The sequence below is a fragment of the Salmo salar genome, chromosome 12 (genome assembly GCF_965601325.2).
Source record: "Salmo salar chromosome 12, fSalSal1, whole genome shotgun sequence".
Classification (NCBI taxonomy): domain Eukaryota; kingdom Metazoa; phylum Chordata; class Actinopteri; order Salmoniformes; family Salmonidae; genus Salmo; species Salmo salar.
The window spans coordinates 89,863,401-89,887,941 of NC_138302.1; the positions used below are offsets into that span (position 1 = coordinate 89,863,401).

General features: G+C 44.7%; 1 protein-coding gene across 2 annotated transcripts; it reads left to right on the plus strand.

The window, feature by feature from the left end:
* The first annotated feature begins 1,124 nt into the window (after window positions 1-1,124).
* Window positions 1,125-22,925, plus strand: LOC106565994 (ephrin type-A receptor 2). Of its 2 annotated transcripts, none has more exons than XM_014133740.3 (15): window positions 1,125-1,297; window positions 2,368-2,435; window positions 3,840-4,479; window positions 13,791-13,946; window positions 14,369-14,829; window positions 14,970-15,147; window positions 15,258-15,357; window positions 16,292-16,347; window positions 17,346-17,471; window positions 17,588-17,773; window positions 17,968-18,239; window positions 18,485-18,634; window positions 20,478-20,671; window positions 20,788-20,943; window positions 21,300-22,925. In XM_014133740.3, exons 1-15 carry the CDS (start codon window positions 1,213-1,215, stop codon window positions 21,418-21,420), a joined length of 2,949 nt encoding a protein of 982 aa, XP_013989215.1. In that variant the 5' UTR covers window positions 1,125-1,212; the 3' UTR covers window positions 21,421-22,925. The 2 variants fall into 2 exon arrangements, with proteins under 2 accessions (XP_013989215.1, XP_013989216.1); XM_014133741.3 differs by having other exon boundaries at window positions 15,261-15,357.
* The last annotated feature ends 1,616 nt before the right edge of the window (window positions 22,926-24,541 follow it).

A 24,541-nucleotide genomic window follows, 5' to 3' on the forward strand; every position in this document is an offset into this window, starting at 1 on the left:
TGTCATTATGGGGTATTGTGTGTAGATTGATGAAGGAACATTTTCATTTAATCCATTTTAAAATAAGGCTGTAACGTAACAACATTTTGAAAAAGGAAACGGGTCTGAATACTTTCCGAATGCACTGTATAGTCCAAAGCGCACTTAACTTGTTAATACATTTTTAACCAACAACGTTCCTTCCAACTGTTGTGTGATTAATGTCCATGTATGGTAACATAAGACAAGACAATGTCTGTCTTCTTCAGTAGATTCTTCTGTGTCTTTGTGAGGACGGCTGTCTGTGTTTGGCGTTCAGCTCAAGGGGCTCTCCTGTCCAAGTACACGCTGCCTCACAAAGAGGACTTGACACTGACATTCCCTCAGATGAGAGTTGCTAGGTGATGCCATTGTTCATGCCTTTTTTGTGTCCCCATATTCATACCCAAATTCTAAGGTTCTTTATGAAGACCATCTCATTAGTAGTCACATATTCATACCAGCCGACCCCTCCACTTGACCCCTCCCTTTCCTAGGGTGGGAAAGACCCATTTTAAATAAGATGGTTTGTGGAAGATGCTTCCAGCTACTCGTAAGACTGTCCAACAAGATAAGGACTCTAGCTTGCTCAATTTTCAGAATCTTAACACCTCAAGATGACCATAAGTAATAACCACTGGTTTCTTCACACTCATTTTCTCTCTTACTGAAGTAGTACTAGTAGTAGGTGAGAAGACAAAATGTCACATTATAAATCATGTTATTACTATCGATAAGGATATAAGAATATAATACAGATATAATCCATATTCAATTAACTATTCTGGGGCAGGGAACTAGGTGTGTGTGTATGTGTGAGCGTGTGTATGTATGCACGTGCTCACGTGTGTGTGGTGTGTTGAAAGAAATGTACAAATAGACATAGTACAATATTGTACTTTTTTTTCAAATTTTTATAAAAGCGAAATACTAGGGGGATAGCCTACAGTCGTTTCACTGAATGTACATCCGCACTACACAGGTAGTATAATCTTATGATTTGACCCAACCTCTACCGCATACCATATATGGATTGTGCCCACATTCCAAAGGCGGAGCTCATCGTGCCACCTGTTTTTCAATGGAACTTTCGACTGAAACGAAGGGCGGTTGACACCGGTAGTGCTCACAGACGTTCGGCGATATTACGAGATCAGTTCAGAGAGGAGTTGCCGTGAAAGTAAAAAAAAAAAAATGGATTTCCGTCGTGTTACTTTTTATTCTTTGTTTTTGTATGTATTTATTAACCATATATTTATTACTCTTCACGCGAAAGAACGTACGTAATCTATTTTTCGTTTTAAAATGCGATTGTAAAGAGCTTTGCTTTGTGTTTTATGAGTTGGGGGATTGGGCTGTGACATGGTAGTCTTGAAGTTTTGTAATATTCTTGCAATATTGTCTATATTACAGTGTTATACAGTCTTTTTTAACAGTCTTTTTCCTCCAATATTTCTATTTTCTGTTCAATGTATTGCTTTTTCTATGATAACTAACTTGTCAATATGGGGAAAGATCCCTCAAACTATTTCATGGGCTTGTTCATGTACTGTTCAGTTTCTTTCTTGATGAAAATAATAGTAAATTGTTATATACTAAAAAAGAATTAGCCTATGTTGACTTAAATAAAAGAAAGGCAGTACATTGTAGGCTAACTTTGCTACTTTAAACATGCAATAATGATACTTTTCATTATTCTTAATTTACACAACTTGGTAATGTTGGTATTTCATCATGATTTAAAGGAAGGAATTTTACTTCACAAAAAGAGGACTTGACACTGAAATTCCTTCAGATGAGAGTTGCTAGGTGATGCCATTGTTCATTCAAAGTTTTTAGTTTCAGTATTGGAGTGGACAGGGTCTTGTACTGAAGGGAGAAGGGATGGGAGTGTAGGCTGTGATTGACTTGCATGGGTTCTTAGAGATGTTCCCAACAATTTTCACTCCCTTTATCATGCTATTTAACTTCCCATACTTTTCTCTGCCTTTTTCATGCAAACACGGGGGTAGAAGGACATAGTAATTCATAGTTTACTTAAATGGACATGGCTTATTTGATCAGATTTGTCATGCCAGGGCATGTCCTCTTGAAAGCCATGGATGGAATTATATTGGGCATATTTGGTGAATGTAGACCTGGCAATTTCTAGCAGGCTACTTTAGTAATTGTTGGCTCAGAGAAACAAAGTAACTTTGATAATCCAGTTTACTTGTAGAGTACATCGCTTATTACACATGTTCAATTTCTTATAACACATAAGACCGTATGCCTATTATTTTCTAATGAAACGGCTCCTCATATGAATTAAGAATGTTTACTAATAGTGCTCTAACATTATCTCTGTAGAGGTGCTGCTGGATATGAAAGCTTCAGGAGGCGAGTTGGGATGGTTGACCTGGCCATATGAAGAAGGGGTGAGTAGTTACCATACCATATAGTGTGAAAATATAAGGATTGCAGTAGTCTAACCAGATGGATGGTCTACACATGATACATTAGATGGTGTGAAACGTAGGCTAGATGTCACACAATGTAGACTCCAAGCCACATTTTAAATTGCACATTTTTAAAAGGTCACATGCAAGACATTCTCTCCGCTCTCATTCCTTCAGAACAGTTTTCTGTGAAAGATGGAATGAGTGGCAGCTCGCAAAGTTTTGGCAAAGCTAGCCCACACTGGTTTTAGAGCAACCCTTTCATAATACAACTATGAATGTCATAAAATGTCAGCGTAAGAGCTGCATCTGAATTTACAGGACAAAAGTACATTTTCTAACTGAAAATAGCCAACAGGTTGTCATCATTCCAACAATATTCCACAAAATGTTGTTGCTGTGGTGATATAAATTTGGGAGGTTCCTGTCAGTCAAAGTAGAACACAAGACTGATGGAAGGAGAAAGGAAGGGAGACTGGTTGGAGGGGGAGAGAGGCATTCCTCTATCTATAGTAGTGTGGTTGACTGTCTTAAAAAAGCAACAGGACGTGGTCAGCGTCAGTGCACTAACTGCTTTTCTTTTGTGACCGTGAAGTTTACAGATCCTGCAATGCATTCTCTATGTATTGGGTAGGATTCCCCCCTATTTTATGATGTTTGTCTATTCTCACCAAACTTCCTCAAATTTATGAAACACATTTACATTTGACTTTAAGGTGGATGTTTTAATACTGCACTTTGTTCTTGATCTATATCTATCTTCTCTTCCTTCTCACACTCTCCCTTCTCACACTTGGAATAAAGCACTCACTGTGCATGGTCCAATGAAATATGCCTTTATGGAAGCCATCTGAGGGGTTAAATGATTTGATGATGGTTATTCTTTTAAAGCCCTGTGCTTAATTAATGGATTCCTTTAAATCCTGCTACCAGGCAAGCATTTCCTTATTTTCCCTCTCTTAAAATAGACCTAATCACAGCCAATATTGCTGCCATGTCTTTTCCATGAACTAATAAAAAACCCTTTAACTGCCATAATGCTTGGTATTTCACAAGAGTATTTGTTTTAGTGTTATGTCTGTGTCACACAGGCACCCACGTCAGTTCGTGAAAACCACACACGTAGTGAGCAATCCACGCGTCCAGACCAAATCCTTCCCTGGCGTGTGGGGAAAAAAGTAGCAGGAAAGCTTGAGCAGTTTATAGGCTTCTCAGCAGGCAGACAGTTGTTTCATCAATAAAACAGCAACTGATCCTTGACGAGAACATAATCCCCTTAATCTTACGCTCATTCTCTTAAAACCCTCTCTCTCCTTCCTTCACTTGTTGTGTCTTGCCCTGTACATTGTGTTAAATTAAACCTCTGTTCTCTCTCTGTTTCAGTGGGAGATAGTCCAGACAGTGGTGAATGGCTCCCTTCTCTACACTTACAGTGTGTGTAACATCGACGCGGGTGAGCAGGACAACTGGCTCCGAACCACCTTCATCCAGGGGCACCCAGGGACCACCCGCGTCTCTGTGGAGCTGCACTTCGTTGTGCGGGACTGCAACACCTTTGACGGCTCCTCGCTCGCCTGCAAAGAGACCTTCAACCTGCACATGTTCGAGGCCGATGCCGACGTGGGCACCAGCTTCCATAAGGGCCGGTTCCGCAAAGTGGCCACGATCGCGTCAGACGAAATCACGCGGGGCCGCGGTGTACTGAAGGTAAACGTGGAGACACGGACAATGGGCCCTCTATCCAGGAAGGGCTTCTACCTGGCCTTCCAGGACATGGGAGCGTGTGTGGCACTGCTCTCGGTGAGGGTGTACTACAAGACGTGTCCGTCCACCGTGCAGAGCCTGGCCGCCTTCCCAGAGACGGTGACAGATGCCCTGAGGGAGGTGGAGGGAACATGTGTGCAGAACGCCGTGAGCCAGGCCACCCCACGCATCTACTGCACCGCTGAGGGAGAGTGGGTGGTGCCTGTGGGACAGTGCCAATGCCGCGGAGGCTATGAAGTTGTTGGAGACTCCTGCCAAGGTAAGACTACAGCCAGGCTTCACATAATACATCTCCCTGCACACCCCAACCCCCTACCTGTTGTAATGTTGGGTGTTAGTATTCAACAGCAGCTGTATTTACAGAAGTGCAAGGCCTAACCACCATCCTGGCTGGGTTTTAGAAATGACTGCACACTGTGCACAAGAATGTTAATTGTGATTTAAAACACCTCACAGACATGAATGTTAATTGGGATTTCAAACACCTCACAGACATGAATGTTAATTGTGATTTCAAACACCTCACAGACATGAATGTTAATTGTGATTTAAAACACCTCACAGACATGAATGTTAATTGTGAATTCAAACACCTCACAGACATGTTAATTTTGATTTCAAACATCTCACAAACAAAAATAAAAGCAGGTCAGGTGTAGAATGATTTACAGGAATGAATGAACACAAAACAGTGAAAGGAATTTGGACATGTTTTTGTTTGTTTTGACAGCAATAATACCACGAGATGTTTAGGATTGTAACACTATTTCCAAACATAATATGGGAGAGGGACTGCGTGTGGGAGAATGTGGCAGAGGTACAAGGCATAAGGGAATTTTGCGGAAGTTTTGACTGATGTAAAGAGCACTCCTGGTCATGAATCATTCTACCTGTTAGTGTTGGCCAAAGTTTTCTTTCCACTGTGTTTGTCTCTCAGGACTTAGAAATGGGGTGGGGTGAGGAGGATACTGTTTTATGGACAATTAAAAATGTACAAGGGAAATCTGTTGTAGACTATAGGGGCATGAGGCGTAAAAGTTTGTAGTTTAAGTAGGAATGTTGTTTTAGAATGTTCGAATGCATATAATCCGGACACATCTGTTTGTTTGAGGCAAGGGGACTGGTAGAGAGGCATTTGGCTCTTTAATGTTGTAGTTGAGAAACACTGAGAGTACACCTAGATGGAACACATTGCAGTAATGAATTGAAATGTAAATGATTGTTTGCTCACATTGTTTGTATGAAAGTTGCCATGTCTTTGGTATTCCGGGGTGTGGTGTGTTGAGCTATCAGTAGGAACATTACATTACATTACGCTCAGTGAACTGTGGGGATTTCTGAAAGGAATTCGTTCACCCTCACGTCCCCTCCCGTACTGATTGGCTAAGGAGAGCCATGTGACTTGATGTGCCAGCTGAAGAGTACCTGAGCAGTGTGTCTTCTCCACACAGCTATTTGTGTGCGTCCATAGCCATGGCTGAGGCGAACCACAGATTACAGGGACTGTGCCGTCACGCCCATCTCAGTCAGGAAGGTTATACTGAGTCAGTCTGTGGTTTATGACGGGACAAGAGGCTCCCTTGTTGAAGCCAGAAATCCCGGTCACCTTGGGTGGTATAATTACTTGGATTGTATCCCTTTACATTTACATTTACATTTTAGTCATTTAGCAGACGCTCTTATCCAGAGCGACTTACAAATTGGTGCATTCACCTATAATATCCAGTGGAACAACCACTTTACAATAGTGCATCTAAATCTTTTAAGGGGGGGGTTAGAAGGATTACTTTATCCTATCCCAGGTATTCCTTGAAGAGGTGGGGTTTCAGGTGTCTCCGGAAGGTGGTGATTGACTCCGCTGTCCTGGCGTCGTGAGGGAGCTTGTTCCACCATTGGGGTGCCAGAGCAGCGAACAGTTTTGACTGGGCTGAGCGGGAACTGTGCTTCCTCAGAGGTAGGGAGGCGAGCAGGCCAGAGGTGGATGAACGGAGTGCCCTTGTTTGGGTGTAGGGCCTGATCAGAGCCTGAAGGTACGGAGGTGCCGTTCCCCTCACAGCTCCGTAGGCAAGCACCATGGTCTTGTAGCGGATGCGAGCTTCGACTGGAAGCCAGTGGAGACTCCCTATTACAGTAAAATATAGCCAATAGGCTATGCAACCAGGTTAGCTCATAGATCAGGGATCATCAACTAACTGAACAGAAATATAAACACAACATGTAAAGTGTTGGTCCCATGTTTCATGAACTGAAATAAAAGATCCCAGACATTTTTCTATATGCACAAAAAGCTTATTTCTCAAAAATGTTGTGCGGAAATTTGTTAACATCCCTGTTAGTGAGCATTTCTCCTTTGCCAAGATAATCCATCCACCTGACAGGTGTGGCATATCAAGAAGCTGATTAAACAGCAAGATCAATACACAGGTGCACTTTGTACTGGGGACAATAAAAGGACCCTCTAAAATGTGCAGTTTTGTCACGCAACACAATGCCATAGATGTCTCAAGTATTGAGGGAGTGTGGATTTGGCATACTGAGTACAGGAATGTCCACCAGAGCTGTTGCCAGAGAATTTAATGTTCATTTCTCTACCATAAGCCGCCTCCAACGTCATTTTAGAGAATTTAATGACCCCAAGCATACAGCCAATGCAATGCTGGAATGGTTCCAGAACAAGAATGTGAAAGTCCCTTTGTGGCCCAGCCAAAGCCCAGACTAGAATTGAAAATCTGTGGAAAGACTTGAAGATTACGGTTTACCGCCGTTCCCCATCTAATTTATGAGAGCTTGATCAAATATGCAAGGAAGAATGGGAGAAAATCCCCAAATCCAGATGTGTCTCTTGTAGATACAGACATACCCAAAGCTGTAATCGCCGACAAAGGTGCTTCTACAAGGGTTTGACTCAGGGGTGTGAGACATTTCTGTATTTCATTTTCAAAAACATTTCTAAAATGTCTAAAAACTGAGGGCCAAACCCGGCCCGCAGGCCGCCAGTTGGGGAACCCTGTCATAGATTGTTATGTTGTTACCGTGCTACATTAAAGAGACATTTACATTTATCTTAACATTGAGAAGTATTCCACCATATCATAGCTCCAAGCCTGAGGAAGGGTACCCCGAAGGGTCTGATAGTTCCAGGCTAAGGGGGAAGGCCAAGCTCAGGAATGTTCCATGTCCAGGACCGTTGGCAGAGGCATCTGTCAGTGCTGCTGTGAATCGCATCACAAGAGACATGCCAAACAGAACATGTATTAAAAAAATACATTATTGATGCAATTTCAATGTTGTTTGAGTTTCTTTGTGAATCACTACATTTGCTTGAGATGATTTCACTGCAACACTGCTCACTGCATCCAAGTTTCTTGACATAGGCGTTTCAAAGAGCTGTCAGTCAAGGCGAGCTCATGAATATAAGCTCTCCGCCACTCAGCCTGTCTTTTCAAACTTCCTGATAGTAAGCCATGAGAGAGAAATGGTTTTTTTTCTCAAATATTTCAGCATTTCTACCCAAAAAAAATATTATGGGTGATATTTTAGTCACTCAAAAGGCCATTTTACATGGGAATGACTGTTCGGGACCTTTAAAAAATATATATACAGTTGAAGTAGGAAGTTTACATACACCTTAGCCAAATACATTTAAACTCAGTTTTCCACAATTCCTGGAGAGAATTATCACATTCCCAGTGCGTCAGAAGTTTACTTTCACTCAATTAGTATTTGGTAGCATTGCCTTTAAATTGTTTAACTTGGGTCAAACGTTTCAGGTAGCCTTCCATAAGCTTCCCACAATAAGTTGGGTGTATTTTGGCCCATTCCTCCTGACAGAGCTGATGTAACTGAGTCAGGTTTGTAGGCCTCCTTGCTCGCACACACTTTTTCAGTTCTGCCCACAAATTTTCTATGGGATTGAGGTCAGGGCTTTGTGATAGCCACTCCAATACCTTGACTTTGTTGTCCTTAAGCCATTTTGCCACAACTTTGGAAGAATGCTTGGCATCATTTTCCATTTGGAAGACCCTTCTACGACCAAGCTTTAACTTCCTGACTGATGTCTTGAGATGTTGCCTCAATATATCCACATAATATTCCTTTCTCATGATGATATCTATTTTGTGAAGTGCACCAGTCCCTCCTGCAGCAAAGAACCCCCACAACATGATGCTGCCACCCCTGTGCTTCACGGTTGGGATGGTGTTCTTCGGCTTGCAAGCCTCCCCCTTTTTCCTCCAAACATAATGATGGTCATTATGGCCAAACCGTTCTATTTTTGTTTCATCAGACCAGAGGACATTTCTCCAAAAAGTACTATCTTTGTCCCCATGTGCAGATGCGAAACATAGTCTGGCTTTTTTATGGCAGTTTTGGAGCAGTGGCTTCTTCCTTGCTGAGCGGTCTTTTAGGTCATGTCGATATAGGACTCGTTTTTACTGTGGATATAGATACTTTTGTACCTGTTTCCTTCAGCATGTTCACAAGGTCCTTTGCTGTTGTTCTGGGATTGATTTGCACTTTCGCACCAAAGTACGTTCATCTCTAGGAGAGGAGAGACGCGTCTCCTTCTGAGTGGTATGACGGCTGCGTGGTCCCATGGTGTTTATACTTGCGTACTATTGATTGTACAGATGAACGTGGTACCTTCAGGCGTTTGGAAATTGCTCCCAAGAATGAACCGGACTTGTGGAGGTCTATAACATTTTTTCTGAGGTCTTGGCTGATTTCTTTTAATTTTCCCATGATGTCAAGCAAAGAGGCACTGAGTTTGAAGGTAGGCCTTGAAATACATCCACAGGTACACCTCCAATTGACTCAAATGATGTCACATCCTGACCAGTAAAAAGGTTATTTGTTATTGTAGTTTGGTCAGGACGTGGCGGGGGTGTTTGTTTTTTGTGTTTCGTTTTTTTTTGGTTAATATTCTATGTTAGTCTATTTCTATGTCTGTGTCTAGTTATTCTATTTCTATGTTTAGTTTATTGGGTTGACCTTCAATTGGAGGCAGCTGTTCCTCGTTGCCTCTAATTGAAGGTCCTATTTAGTAGGGGTGTTTTTTCATGGGTTTTTGTGGGTAATTGTTCCTTGTGTAGTTGTGTTCCTTACAGGACTGTTTCTCGTCATTGTTTTTTGTATTAAGTGTTTTGTTTCGTTTTCTTCTTCATTAATAAAAGAAGATGAGCATTCACATTCCCGCTGCGCCTTGGTCTCATCAGTACGACGAACATGACAGAACTACCCACCACCAACGGACCAAGCAGCGGAGGAAGGAGCAGCAGAGGGTTTTGGATTTATGGACATGGGAGGACATTTTGGATGGGGCAGGACCATGGCACCAGGCTGGGGAATAACGACGCCCTAAGGAGGAGTTGGAGGCAGCCATGGCGGAGCAACGACGTTACGAGGCATTATACGCGCCGATTGGCAAGTGCGAGAGGCAGCCCCAATAATTTTTGGGGGAGGGGCACACGGGGAGTGTGGCTAGGTCAGGCAATAGGCCTGAGCCAACTCCCCGTGCTTATTATGGGGAGCGGCGGATCAGAAGAGCGCCGGTCTATGCGGAAGTGCGCACGATCTCGCCCATGCGCACGCACAGTTCGGTGCGAGCGATTCCAGCCCCTCGCAAATGCCGTGCTAGAGTGGGCATCCAGCCAGGTAGGAGTATGCCTGCGCAGTACATCTGGCCACCAGTACGTCTCCTAGGCCCAGGCTACTCTACGCCTGCTCTACGCACGGCAGCCATCAGGCCTCTGCACAGGCCAGTTCGCCCTGTGCCAGCACTCCGCCCGTGCAGGGCTACTGTTACCACCCAGCCAGGACGGGTTGTGCAGGCTGTGCGCTCCAGACCTCCAGTGCTTGTTCATGGCCCGGTGTATCCAGTTCATGCTCCTCGCACTAGCCTTGAGGTGCGTGTCTCCAGTCTGGCGCCTCCAGTAACAGCCCCACGCACCAGGCCTCCAGTGCGTCAGCCCAGTCCAGTACGTCCTGCTCCTGCTCCTCGCACTGGCCTTGAGGTGCGTGTTACCAGTCTGGCGCCTCCAAAGCCAGACCCACGCACCAGGCCTGTAGTGCGCCTGTCCAGTCCTGAGATTCCGGCGACAGTTCCTCGTCCAGAGCTTCCGGCGACAGTTCCCCGTCTAGAGCTTCCGGCGACAGTTTCCCGTCCAGTGCTTCCGGCGACGTCCTACAGTCCGGAGCCTGCAAAAACGGCCCACAGTCCGGAACCGCCAGAGACGGCCCACAGTCCGGAACCGGCAGAGACGGCCCACAGTCCAGAGCCTGCAGAGACGGCCCACAGTCCGGAGCCTGCAGAGACGGCCCACAGTCCGGAGCCTGCAGAGACGCCCTCCAGTCCGGAGCTCCCAGAGTCGCCCTCCAGTCCGGAGCTCCCAGAGTCGCCCTCCAGTCCGGAGCTCCCAGAGACGCCCTCCAGTCCGGAGCTCCCAGAGTCACCCTCCAGTCCGGAGCTCCCAGAGTCGCCCTCCAGTCCGGAGCTCCCAGAATCGCCCTCCAGTCCGGAGCTCCCAGAGTCACCCTCCAGTCCGGAGGTCCCAGAGTCGCCCATCAGCCCGAGGTCTCCAGCGACGTGCCTTAGCCCTGAGCCTTCAGCGGGGGTGGACAGGTTAGGTTGGGGACTAAGGCCAGAGCCTGAGCCACCTCCATAGTAGGAGGATGGGGGAGGAGGGGTGTAGCACAAGAACCGTCGGTGACGGTGGCCACCCTCGCTTCCCTCCCTTTAGTTTCGGATTATTTTTGTTTTGGGGTTTATTTTTGTGTTTATTTTTGTGTTTTTTTGTTTGAGGTGCATCCGGGGTCTGCACCTTTGCGGGGGGGGGGGGGGGGGGGGTACTGTCACGTCCTGACCAGTAAAAAGGTTATTTGTTATTGTAGGTTGGTCAGGACGTTGCAGGGGGTGTTTGTTTTATGTGTTTCGTTTTTTTTGGTTAATGTTCTATGTTAGTCTATTTCTATGTCTGTGTCTAGTTATTCTATTTCTATGTTTAGTTTATTGGGTTGACCTTCAATTGGAGGCAGCTGTTCCTCGTTGCCTCTAATTGAAGGTCCTATTTAGTAGGGGTGTTTTTTCATGGGTTTTTGTGGGTAGTTGTTCCTTGTGTTGTTATGTTCCTTACAGGACTGTTTCTCGTCATTGTTTTTTGTATTAAGTGTTTTGTTTCGTTTTCTTCTTCATTAATTAAAGAAGATGAGCATTGCGCCTTGGTCTCATCAGTACGACGAACGTGACAAATTATGTCAATTAGCCCATCAGAAGCTTCTAGAGGACAAAGCCAGAAAAGACCCAAACGGGGGTTGACATGACAAACTTGTTCAGTTCATTATTACTAATTTATAATACTGAGTCATATCCTAATTCTCTGTGCAGTCAAGCAGAAACACATTCCTGTCAATGGCAAGGGATTTATTTCTCTAAAGGTCCAGAGAATATCTTCTGGGAACGAGGAAGTAAAGGGGAAGGTTGGGCCAGGATGACTCAAATCAGATTGTTGTCCATGACTCAGTATGAAGTCATTAGGGAGGGTAGTTGGTGGTTAGTGGACAGTTGGTGGGCGCATGAGAGGTTGGTCAGTTAGATGTGTGGAACTGCCAGGAACGTAGTTAATTTAGGGAAGCGGCGGCAGGTAGCCTAGTGGTTAGAGTGTTGGACTAGTAACTGAAAGGTTGCAAGATCAATCCCTGAGCTGACATAGTAAAAATCTGGTGTTCTGCCCCTGAACAAGGCAGTTAACCATTGAAAATAAGAATTTGTTCTTAACTGACTTGCCTAGTTAAATAAAGGTAAAAAAAATGTTTTCAAGAGTATTAGTGTGAAGCAAAAGGACAGCTGTTTGCGAATGATATGCCCTACTCCTCTTTGCTCTTTCATCCGGTTGTTAACACACACAATGAGCTCTCTAAACCTTGTTCCCACTCATTAGAACAATGGGCCGACACAGAGATCAAAACATAGATGAAATTAACAGATGCATTACTGCCTCCACCACTCCATTCATTCATAAAGAGCACTGCCGTGTCCAAAGGGACTGACCAGGACAATGTGAGGCATTATCTTAGGTCCCACTTTCAGTCAGGTATTTTTTTTTATTTCCTTAGTTTGTAAGAACATCAATTATTTTACTCTTAATATAATTCATCAACAACAAACAACCACATTAATGTGTAATAATTCAGTCAAATTCATTTTTTAGTCTTCTAAAGTTTCACTCACTGAGATTCAAACATTCTCAGAGTGATCTTGAAAGAGTGATATATGCAGCGCACATGCCACCATTTTAGGGCTCTAATGAATAAGCACAACATATTTATGGAACCACTCCGTCCAATCCCAGTCACAATAGATGAATAGGGGTAGGGGTGCTTTGATACGTGGCAGGAGTCCTGCTGCTCCTTCTCCAGATGAAAGAGGCTGGCCCCCTTTTCTTATGCGTCCAGAGCACTATACACCCCTACACTCCCAGAGTGATTCCCCAGAGAGAACTTCTGTTGGTACTTGCGACCCTAACCCATCCCCCATCCATCTATTCTTCTCAATCCCCCCTACTCAAACTCAAAACTCATATCCATTGTTCTATTGTGGGGCCGGTTGTTACACAGCGGTCCTTCTGCCATGGTGGTTAAGTCACCGGCAGATCCCTCTTGTCCATCACAGGTCACCCTCTTCACTATAGAGGTCTGATGAAAGACTTATCCCCTAGGGAGACATTAGAATAAAGGGTGAGAGAGAGGAGATCGCTTCTTAAAGTAAACATTCACATCGATTCTCCTAAAAAATTTGTATTGATTTAGGCTCCAACAACACAGTCGGTCAACATCTCCCCTTTAGCAGTTCTACTTCCTCCAGACTTCCTCTCCCTTGCTCCATCCTTGCATGTTGTCATTTGTCACCGGAGGAAGGAAGGAAGTACAGTTTCAGACTTGCAATCCTTGCATCCTGGTTTCTGTCCAATCCCACACACACACACACACACACACACACACACACACACACACACACACACACACACACACACACACACACACACACACACACACACACACACACACACACACACACACACACACACACACACACACACACACACACACACACACAAGTTCCGGAATGGAAGGTACATTTTTTCTTTATATCCTACAGGTCAATGAATATCTTCAGCAGTAACCATTTTGCTATTTCCGTTAGGCTCCTCAAACAATACCCACACCAGCATTCACAGTGCTGATTTTGGAGTTGAAAAGGGAACGGTTGTACAGAGTGAACATCTGCTGTGTTGAGTTTCCGTGGCATCCGGTTGACTGTCAGTGCAACTTGAGAATGGAACTTGAGGCGCAAAGGACAAGTGGAGGCAAATCGTCCGGAAAATCCCATTCCATTCTGTATAAATACAAAGCCTCAGTGATTACAGTTTAACCACAGCCTGAGTTTCCTGTCAAGCCCCAGGGGACTGACAGAGATATCGTTTTAATGTATTGTAACTCAATCACACACTCTTTCCCTTGTGCACGTGTGGATACTAATAATACTATAACTAATAAGCATCCTCCTGTTTCTTTCAGCGTGTACACCAGGCTCCTTTAAAGACACTGTGTCCAGTGAGTCCTGTGAGGTTTGTCCTGAGAATACTAAGCCATCCACAGCCGGCGCCCTCCTGTGTCCATGTATGGCGGGATTCTACCGCTCCCCATCAGACCCTCTTATGTCCAGCTGCTCTGGTAAGAACAAATGGCCAGATAGTCAGCTACATTTACATTTTTTGTCATTTAGCAGACGCTCTTATCCAGAGCGACTTACAGTAGTGAATGCATACATTTCATACATTTATTTATTTATTTATTTTTCTTCGTACTGCTCCCCCGCGGGAATCAAACCCACAACCCTGGCGTTGCAAACACCATGCTCTACCAACCATGCTCTACCAACTGAGCCACACGGGACTGCTACAGCTAGGCCTATCACTAACAAAGGATTAGCCAATTCTACAGCCATTCCTTATTTTATCCTGTGTCCTCATAGGCTATACTGTCTTTATGTCATCATCATTGTTGATAGAGGGATCTGAACGTTCTTCATCTGGTGTATTAACATTTGGAATGTCTCATAATAACTCTTGTCTACATTCTGCCTCCTCCTTTAGCCCCGCCCAGCGCCCCTCGTGACCTGGCCTCCACCACTTTGTCAGCGGACGGCAGGCTGCAGCTGTCCTGGAGCCCCCCACTGGTGACAGGAGGCCGCCGGGACATCTGCTACAGCGTGGTGTGTGAGCGCTGCACCGGGGCCCTGTGTGTGCCCTGTGGGGAGAAGGTCCGCTTCCAGCCCGACCCCACGGACCTCCAGGACACTGTGGTGACTGTCAGCCAGTTGGAGCCCCACCTCAACTACACCTTCACTGTAGAGGCCCGCAGCGGAGTGTCTCAGTACAGCAGCCAGAGACCCAGCAGCACCATCACCACTGCTCTGCACTTCACTGATCCCCCCAAGGTGACGTCCATCCGTCTGGACGAGCGGAGCCCCACCAGCCTGTCTCTGTCCTGGGCTCTGTCCAGCCGAGCACCATCCCATATCACCCACCGCTACGAACTCATGTACCGCAGGAAGGTAAGACAGACAACTACACTCCTCCCTCTCTCTTCTCTCCATGTCAGTCACACATTAAACACAACATATATATAATAGTATTAGTATATCTCTATAGTGAATCCCCTCTCAGTGCTCCTCTCTCTCCCTGCCCCGTGCAGGAGGACGACAGTGAGCGTGATGTCACTACATACACAGTCCTGGTTTTGGACAAGAGTACGGTGCAGATCAGTGACCTCTCCCCTAACACGGCCTACGTGTTCAGAGTCCAGGCTCTCAGCCCTGAGGGAAACCCAGGGGGATACAGCATGAAGCATGAGTTCAAAACCTTGCCCATTGGTAAGTGTGGCCGTAGAGACACCACACTGTTTGTCTCTAATATCCAGGCAAGACGTTTTAAAATGTGAGTGTATTGTGATCTAACTGTGTTGTCTGTGGTTGTGTTTCAGCAGAGTCTCAGGTCCAGAACTACACAGGGGTTATGGGAGCTGTAGTAGGAGGAGGAATCATGCTGCTCGTCGTTGTAGTCCTTCTACTGCTGCACAAACGGTTAGAACACACTAATCCTATCATATCCCGCTGTCCTAAGATGTAGTTCACATTTGGTATTTCATTACATTTCCATTTCAGTAATTTAGCAGATGCTCTTATCCAAAGCGACTTACAGTTAGTGCATTCATCTTAAGATAACTATGTGGGACAACCACATACTGTATCTCAGTCATAGTGAGTAAATGTTTTTCTTAATAAGCTGATTGAGAATGTAATGCCATGTCATCTCTAAGAGGGTTTTTTATCAGTAACAGCCAGAGTAGCTGTTAAAAACTGTAACTGTAGCTGACTGGGTCTGTGGCTGAAGATGATGCTGCCCCTTACTGATACGGCAGCCTGTCTGTGATGAAGTGTGCTTTAAAAGCATCTTGAACACTGTTCAACCCTGAGATGGCACCAAAAAAAAGGGAATCTACGTGTCTCTAGCTAAACTGGTCTAATCACCACAGGAAACAGGTTTATGCGTCTCTATGCTATTTAGTTAAAGTAACTGCCCAGTGTTTCCATATTTCTATTAAATACTATGAGTGAAATTGTTTTCCTTCCAAATTTGTTAAAGGAAGTATGTTAAAAAGCAGCTCTGTGTCCGAATGGTGTGGGCGTATACCAGTCATTGAAAATATTCACGCCAATAAACCACTGATTGGCCAGCTCATCCCCCTCAGGAAATATCAAGCATTTTTTAAACAATCTGTTTGAAATACAAGTTTGAGGTGTTTTTTTTTAAAGTGTTTTCTTCTCCAATTTATGCTTTGTCCACAAATACGAGTATAGGACGAGTCAACAACATTATCTGGATACGAGTTAACAGAATATTAACTTTTAAAAGTGAGATTTTCACTGGGCAGTTTAATGATACCTTACATAATAAGAATGTCTTAACATTGCATATTGTCTGGCCAATCATAATAGTGACTATGCTTCCTAACAGGAGAATGAACTACCGTCATAGACAGGGATCAGAGGACCCCTACTTCTTCAGCACAGGTAGGAATCACAGCATCTAAGAAATACACTACATGACCAAAAGTATGTGGACACCGGCTCGTCAAACATCTCATTCCAAAACCATGGGCATTAATATGGAGTTGGTCCCCCCTTTGCTGCTATAACAGCCTATACTCTTCTGGGAAGGCTTTCCACTAGATGTTGGAACATTGCTGCTGGGACTTGCTTCCAATCTGCCACAAGAGCATTATTGAGCTCGGGCACTGATGTTGGGTGATTTGGCCTGGCTCGCAGTCGGCGTTCCAATTCATCCGAAAGGTGTTCGATGGGGCTTTGAGCAGGCCAGTCAAGTTCTTTCACACCGATCTCAACAATCCATTTCTGTATGGACCTCGCTTTGTGCACGGGGGCATTGTCATGCTGAAACAGGAAAGGGCTTTCCCCAAACTGTTGCAACAAAGTTGGAAGCACAGAATCATCTAGAATGTATGCTGTAGCGTTAAAATTTCCCTTCACTGGAACTAAGGGGACTAGCCTGAACCATGAAAAATAGCCCCAGGCCATTATTCCTCCTCCACCAAACTTTACAGTTGGCACTATGTATTGGGGCAGGTAGCATTCTCCTGGCATCCGCCAAACGCAGATTCGTCCGTCGGACTGCCAGATGTTTCATCACTCCAGAGAACGAGTTTCCACTGCTCCAGAGTCCAATGGCGGCAGAGAAATTTGACTAACTGACTTGTTGGAAAGGTGGCATCCTATGACAGTGCCATGTTGAAAGTCACTGAGCTCTTCAGTAAGGCCATTCTACTGCCAATGTTTGTCTATGGAGATTGAATGGCTGTGTGCTTGATTTTATGCACCTGTCAGCAACGAGTGTGGCTGAAATAGCAAAATCCACTCATTTTAAGGGGTGTCCACATACTTTTGTATATATAGTCAAAGTCCCTCTATTGGAACAGCGATGTGCATTACCAAAGAGATTATCTCCCATCTTCAATCTCCTCCTTGACTAATTGTCTTTCACACTTCCTCAGATCAACTGAAGCCCCTGAAGACCTACGTTGACCCACACATGTACGAGGACCCCAACACGGCGATCCTGAAGTTTGCCAGCGAGATTCATCCCAGTCTTGTCACTAAGCAAAAAGCCATCGGAGCAGGTAAATGTCAAACCAGTTTACAGTAATATTTTGAAAAAATCTCTCTGATCCCCTCCCCCAAGAAGAATGTTATGAATTCATATTATTCTCTGTGTGTGTGTGTTTCTGTTTCACAGGAGAGTTTGGGGAAGTGTACCGTGGTGTGATGAAGGCTCCAAGGAGAGGAGAGGTAGCGGTAGCCATCAAGACATTGAAGCCAGGCTACACAGAGAAGCAGAAGCAGGATTTCCTGAGTGAAGCCAGCATCATGGGCCAGTTCTCCCACCAGAACATCATCCGCCTGGAGGGAGTCATCACCAAGTGTGAGTTCCTGCTCTCAGACACTGTCTGCGTCTCAAATGGCAGCCTCTACTGATTCACTGAATAGTCATTTATTAGTTATTAAGTTATTTACCTTATTTAGTAACATCCCCTATTTCCCATCTCCACCATACTGTGCCTCTTTTGTTGACATGAAGTACTACATTTGTACCTTTTTATAATTTTCTTCAAGCAGTCAAGCATGCCATGATTGTGACAGAATACATGGAGAATGGAGCGCTTGACAACTATCTAAAGGACCATGATGGGGAGATGTCATCGTACCAGCTGGTGGGCATGCTGCGTGGCATCGCGGCCGGCATGAAGTACCTCTCTGACATGAGCTATGTTCACCGAGACCTGGCTGCCCGCAACGTTCTGGTCAACAGCAACCTGGAGTGCAAGGTGTCTGACTTCGGCCTGTCCCGCGTGCTGGAAGACGATCCGGAGGGCACCTACACCACCAGCGTGAGTCAAACATCCATAGTACTGATATTAATGTATGGAAACAGTGGGGGTATTACAATCTACCATGTGCTATGCACTTAGTAGCCTTCCCATATCTTTACTTATAATTGGTTACAAATGATTAGTGATGTTGACAGACACTCACTCCGCCTCCTAAACCTTTACATTAGTAATAGCCATGCCTCTAGTGAATACATTCCCTTCAGTCTCATTCTTACGATTAGTTATTGTTGCTGTTCCTTCAGGGAGGGAAGATCCCCATCCGCTGGACCGCCCCAGAGGCTATCGCCTACAGGAAGTTCACCTCGGCCAGCGACGTGTGGAGCTTCGGCATAGTCATGTGGGAAGTCATGGCCTTCGGAGAACGACCCTACTGGGACATGAGCAACCATGAGGTAGACCCTACTGGGACATGAGAAACCATGAGCTAGACCCTACTGGGACATGAGCAACCATGAGGTAGACCCTACTGGGACATGAGAAACCATGAGGTAGACCCTACTGGGACATGAGAAACCATGAGGTAGACCCTACTGGGACATGAGAAACCATGAGGTAGGTACCTACTGGGACATGAGAAACCATGAGGTAGACCCTACTGGGACATGAGAAACCATGAGGTAGACCCTACTGGGACATGAGCAACCATGAGGTAGACCCTACTGGGACATGAGAAACCATGAGGTAGACCCTACTGGGACATGAGCAACCATGAGGTAGACCCTACTGGGACATGAGAAACCATGAGGTAGACCCTACTGGGACATGAGAAACCATGAGGTAGACCCTACTGGGACATGAGCAACCATGAGGTAGACCCTACTGGGACATGAGCAACCATGAGCTAGACCCTACTGGGGCATGAGCAACCATGAGGTAGACCCTACTGGGACATGAGAAACCATGAGGTAGACCCTACTGGGACATGAGCAACCATGAGGTAGACCTTACTGGGACATGAGAAACCATGAGGTAGACCCTACTGGGACATGAGCAACCATGAGGTAGACCCTACTGGGACATGAGCAACCATGAGCTAGACCCTACTGGGACATGAGAAACCATGAGGTAGACCCTACTGGGACATGAGAAACCATGAGGTAGACCCTACTGGGACATGAGAAACCATGAGGTAGGTACCTACTGGGACATGAGAAACCATGAGGTAGACCCTACTGGGACATGAGAAACCATGAGGTAGACCCTACTGGGACATGAGCAACCATGAGGTAGACCCTACTGGGACATGAGAAACCATGAGGTAGACCCTACTGGGACATGAGCAACCATGAGGTAGACCCTACTGGGACATGAGAAACCATGAGGTAGACCCTACTGGGACATGAGAAACCATGAGGTAGACCCTACTGGGACATGAGCAACCATGAGGTAGACCCTACTGGGACATGAGCAACCATGAGCTAGACCCTACTGGGGCATGAGCAACCATGAGGTAGACCCTACTGGGACATGAGAAACCATGAGGTAGACCCTACTGGGACATGAGCAACCATGAGGTAGACCTTACTGGGACATGAGAAACCATGAGGTAGACCCTACTGGGACATGAGAAACCATGAGGTAGACCCTACTGGGACATGAGCAACCATGAGGTAGACCCTACTGGGACATGAGCAACCATGAGCTAGACCCTACTGGGGCATGAGCAACCATGAGGTAGACCCTACTGGGACATGAGCAACCATGAGGTAGACCTTACTGGGACATGAGAAACCATGAGGTAGACCCTACTGGGACATGAGCAACCATGAGGTAGACCCTACTGGGACATGAGCAACCATGAGCTAGACCCTACTGGGACATGAGAAACCATGAGGTAGACCCTACTGGGACATGAGAAACCATGAGGTAGACCCTACTGGGACATGAGCAACCATGAGCTAGACCCTACTGGGGCATGAGCAAACATGAGGTAGACCTTACACTTAATCCGTCACATTTCCTTCACTCCCTTCCCTGTTTTATGGAAATAACAGAGCGCTGTAGGTCTGGGTAAACACAAGGCCTCTGTGATGCATCATCTCTAGGTATTTATCCTGGGTGGAGTGTTTAAAACAACCCACTAAGGGCCTCTAAGTCAAAATAGTTCCCACAGTCCTCTTCACATAAAACTGTTAGTGCCCACATGCATTAAAACAACACATAATCTTACAGTGTGTTGGTCTAGATCATAATCACTAGCTCTGAGACATGGTCTAAACCCCGCTTCTTCCTCAGGTGATGAAGGCCATTAACGAGGCCTTCCGGCTGCCTGCACCCATGGACTGTCCATCCACCGTTTACCAGCTGATGCTGCAGTGTTGGCTGCAGGACCGCTCCAAACGACCTCGCTTCCCAGACATCGTCAACATCCTGGACAAACTGCTCCGGAGCCCAGAGTCTCTGAAAACCATTGCTGACTTTGATCCCCGGTAAGATGTGAATGAATGAAGCTGATTTCCCCTGGACTTGTCAGTTGATTTTTTTCAATCACATACTGTGAATATAGCATTTACTTACCAATCTATTTCCCCGTTTTTTCCCACAGTGTGTCCATCCGCCTCCCCAGCACCAGTGGCTGTGACGGCTCCCCCTTCAGGTCTGTGCCGGAATGGCTGGAGTCCATTAAGATGAGCCAGTACACTGAGAGCTTTGCCTGCGCTGGAATCACAACCATGGAGCAGGTGCTATCCATGAGGCATGAGTAAGTACTACACACATACAGTAACCGTGCACCAGCCTCACCACATTACATGGGCTTAGTAGGGACACTGCCACATTTGAAAAATACAGTAAGAGTATTCAGATCTTTGTTAAGCATTTGTTGTCTGGTATGCCACACTCTCATCTATGGAATGCAACACTCTCATTCATGCTGCATTCATCAAATGCCCCTCCCCCATACCATTCCTCGCTGCCCCACCCTATATAGCACCACTGGCTGTATCATGTCCGAGTAGGAAGTTTCAAATGCAATAATATTTTATCATGTGCTACCTATTGGTTTGAATGTGAAACATTTTCCTAACAGCTCCTGTCTCTATCTTTCTTCTCTCTCAGGGACATCAGGAACATTGGCGTGCGGTTACCAGGTCACATGAAGAGAATCGCCTACAGCATCGTTGGACTTAAAGACCAGACCAGCTCACTCAGTGTTTGCAGTACAGTGTTTGCAGTGTGAGACCCCCAACCTGAGATTCCCCAAAATAGGACTGCACTGACCACCTTATTTCACTGTCACATTGAATAAGGAAATGGAACAAGTTGGGTTGAACATGTACTAATAATGGCTGAGCTACGCTGCTTTAGACTGGTCAGTGGCATGACTGAAGAGGACCTTTCCTGCCAGCCACTCAGAAAAGACTGACATGTAAAACCGTTACATGTCAGTCCTCCATGAAGTACTCCATGACAAGAGACGCTGAGAGATGTGGTTAAAGGAGAAGTAACTTTTTATATTATCAAGTATGGAAATATAATGGCAGATAGGAATCAACAGGCTTTAGAGGAAGCTGTATGAGACCTGAGACCTTTTTTCTCAACTGGAAGTCTGAAAAACAAAAGACATTCAAGCTAAGGCACTCCAGGACTGGGTCTACCTCAAGCACTCACTTCTTCCTCTAGTCACTTCTGGACTTATTTGTTTCATAAAGATTTGAGGCTTTGACATAACAGATAGAGTCTATCTAGATCGAGTCTATCTATCTGCCAGTCTACTCAAATGACAGGTTTATTGGTCTTCTGAATTATTCCAGTCAGGTCAAGAGATCAAATACTTTTTCTTTCTTTTTGATTTTGTAGGTTCCATCCTGTCTGCAATCCAGCTCATATACTTTTCTCTCATACATTTTGAAATAGTATTTTTCTTTAGTTTACAGTTCGTCTCAATCTACTCTTAGTGGTTCTTCCATTATTATTTAATATTTATTTAATATTTATTGTATTTTTTAAATTAAAGACACTGCTCTGGCATGTTTTTAGAAATATAGTTTTCTGTTTCAATAAAATCATTGTTGCCTTGTAACAATCACTTGTCTGAATTCAATCAACCAGCAGAAAATAATATCTACTACTGTACATTATACTATTTATACACTGGATTCTTGACATAGCTCACTGTAATATCTACTGCTGTACATATCATTCTAGGTATATATATTTGGTGTAAATATGCATAGATTGCATTAGGATTACTAATACAATGTTATTTGGGTTCACTGGATAAGTTCTGATATTCATGATTTCCTGTTTCTGAGGATTATTTGTGTGCTTGTTTGACTTTTTGCAGCATTGTTAAGGAGCTAGAAACAAGCATTTCAGCACATGAAACATTTTGATTTGATAAAAAATACAGGCAAGAAAAAATAATGTTTGATTGGAATAAACATTTTTGGGGGCATTTCCTTGACAACCACCCTCCAGTTGGCGATAAGCACAGTCAGCTTCGATGTCAATTAGTGACTACCATTGCAGTCTGGAATGTTCCATCTCCACTCTACTGTACCCCATCACATATGCATCATCTGTTACTGAGCCCCTGCTAAATTCATTCTCGCTTCATCTAGGGCTCAATATTAATTCCTCTTCAATTAATTGTTCACTTGCAATTTTGAGTGGGACAGTAATTACAATGTTTCTAAATGTAATAGACACGTTTATCTATACTGAATAAAAATATAAACACAACATGTAATGTGTTAGTTCCATGTTTCAAAAGCTGAAATAAAAAACAAAAAGCTTATTTCTCTCAATGTGCACAAATGTGTTAACATTCCTGTTAGTGAGCATTTAACCACTTGACAGGTGTGGCATATCAAGAAGCTGATTAAACAGCATGATCATTATACAGGTGCATCTTGTGCTGGGGACAATAAAAGGCCACTAAAATGTGCAGTTGTGTCATAACACAATGCCAGATGTCTCAAGTTGAGGGAGCATGCAATTGCTATGCTGACTGCAGGAATGTCCACCAGAGCTGTTGCCAGAGAATTGAATGTTCATTTCTCTACCATAAGCTGCCACCATCATTTTAGAGAATTTGGCAGTACGTCCAACCAGCCTCATAACCGCAGACCACGTGTAGCCACACCAGCCCAGGACCTCCACATCCGGCTTCTTCATGTGCATTGTCGTCAGATGGGGAGGGCAGGGTGACGAAATAATGAAGTGTTATCTTTGCACAGATATATGTATGCGTTGCTCCTCCACAGACGTTCTCCTCTCAGTCCTTGTATGATTGTACAGTGAGATCAATGGAAGGTTGAGGCCATTGCTGCATCTCTGCCCTGTCATGTGAAATCCATAGATTTCAGCCAAATTAATTTATATCAATTGATCGATTCGTAATATTAACTCAGGAACATCTTTGAAATTGTTGCATTTATATTTTTGTTCAGTACACATGTCCTGATGTGCGTTTGTGTACATACAGTTGAAGTCAGAAGTTTACATACACCATAGCCAAATACATTTAAACTCAGTTTTTCACAATTCCTGACATTTAATCAGAGTAAAAATGCCCTGTCTAGGTCAGTTAGGATCACCACTTTATTTTAAGAATGTGAAATGTCAGACTAATAGTAGAGATTGATTTATTTCAGCTTTTATTTCTTTCATCACATTCCCAGTGGGTCAGAAGTTTACATACAGTCAATTAGTATTTGGTAGCATTACCTTTAAATTGTTTAACTTGGGTCAAACGTTTCAGGTAGCCTTCCTTCCCACAATAAGTTGGGTGAATTTTGGCCCATTCCTCCTGACAGAGCTGATGTAACGGAGTCAGGTTTGTAGGCCTCCTTGCTCGCACACACTTTTCCAGTTCTGCCCACACATTTTCTATAGGATTGAGGTCAGGGCTTTGTGATGGCCACTCCAATGCCTTGACTTTATCCCTAAGTCATTTTGCCACAACTTCAGAAGTATGCTTGGGGTCATTTTCCATTTGGAAGACGCATTTGCGACCAAGCTTTAACTTCGTGACTGATGTCTTGAGATGTTGCTTCAATATATCCTCCTCATGCCATCTATTTTGTGAAGTGCACCAGTCCCTCCTGCAGCAAAGCACCCCCACAACATGCTGCCACCCCTGTGCTTCACGGTTGGGATGGTGTTCTTCGGCTTGCAAGCCTCCCCCTTTTTCCACCAAACAAAACAATGGTCATTATGACCAAACAGTTCCATTTTTGTTTCATCAGACCAGAGGACATTTCTTCAGGAAGTACAATCTTTGTCCATGTGCAGTTGCAAACCATAGTCTGGCTTTTTTTAATGGTGGTTTTGTTGCAGTGTCTTCTTCCTTGGTG

Excerpts from the sequence above, each read along its gene's own strand:
- LOC106565994 (XM_014133740.3), top strand. The coding sequence starts at position 1,213 with ATGGATTTCCGTCGTGTTACTTTTTATTCTTTGTTTTTGTATGTATTT. Across the intron at positions 1,298-2,367 it reads TACTCTTCACGCGAAAGAAC|AGGTGCTGCTGGATATGAAA; the intron begins GTACGTAATCTA and ends TTATCTCTGTAG. Across the intron at positions 14,830-14,969 it reads AACTCATGTACCGCAGGAAG|GAGGACGACAGTGAGCGTGA; the intron begins GTAAGACAGACA and ends TGCCCCGTGCAG.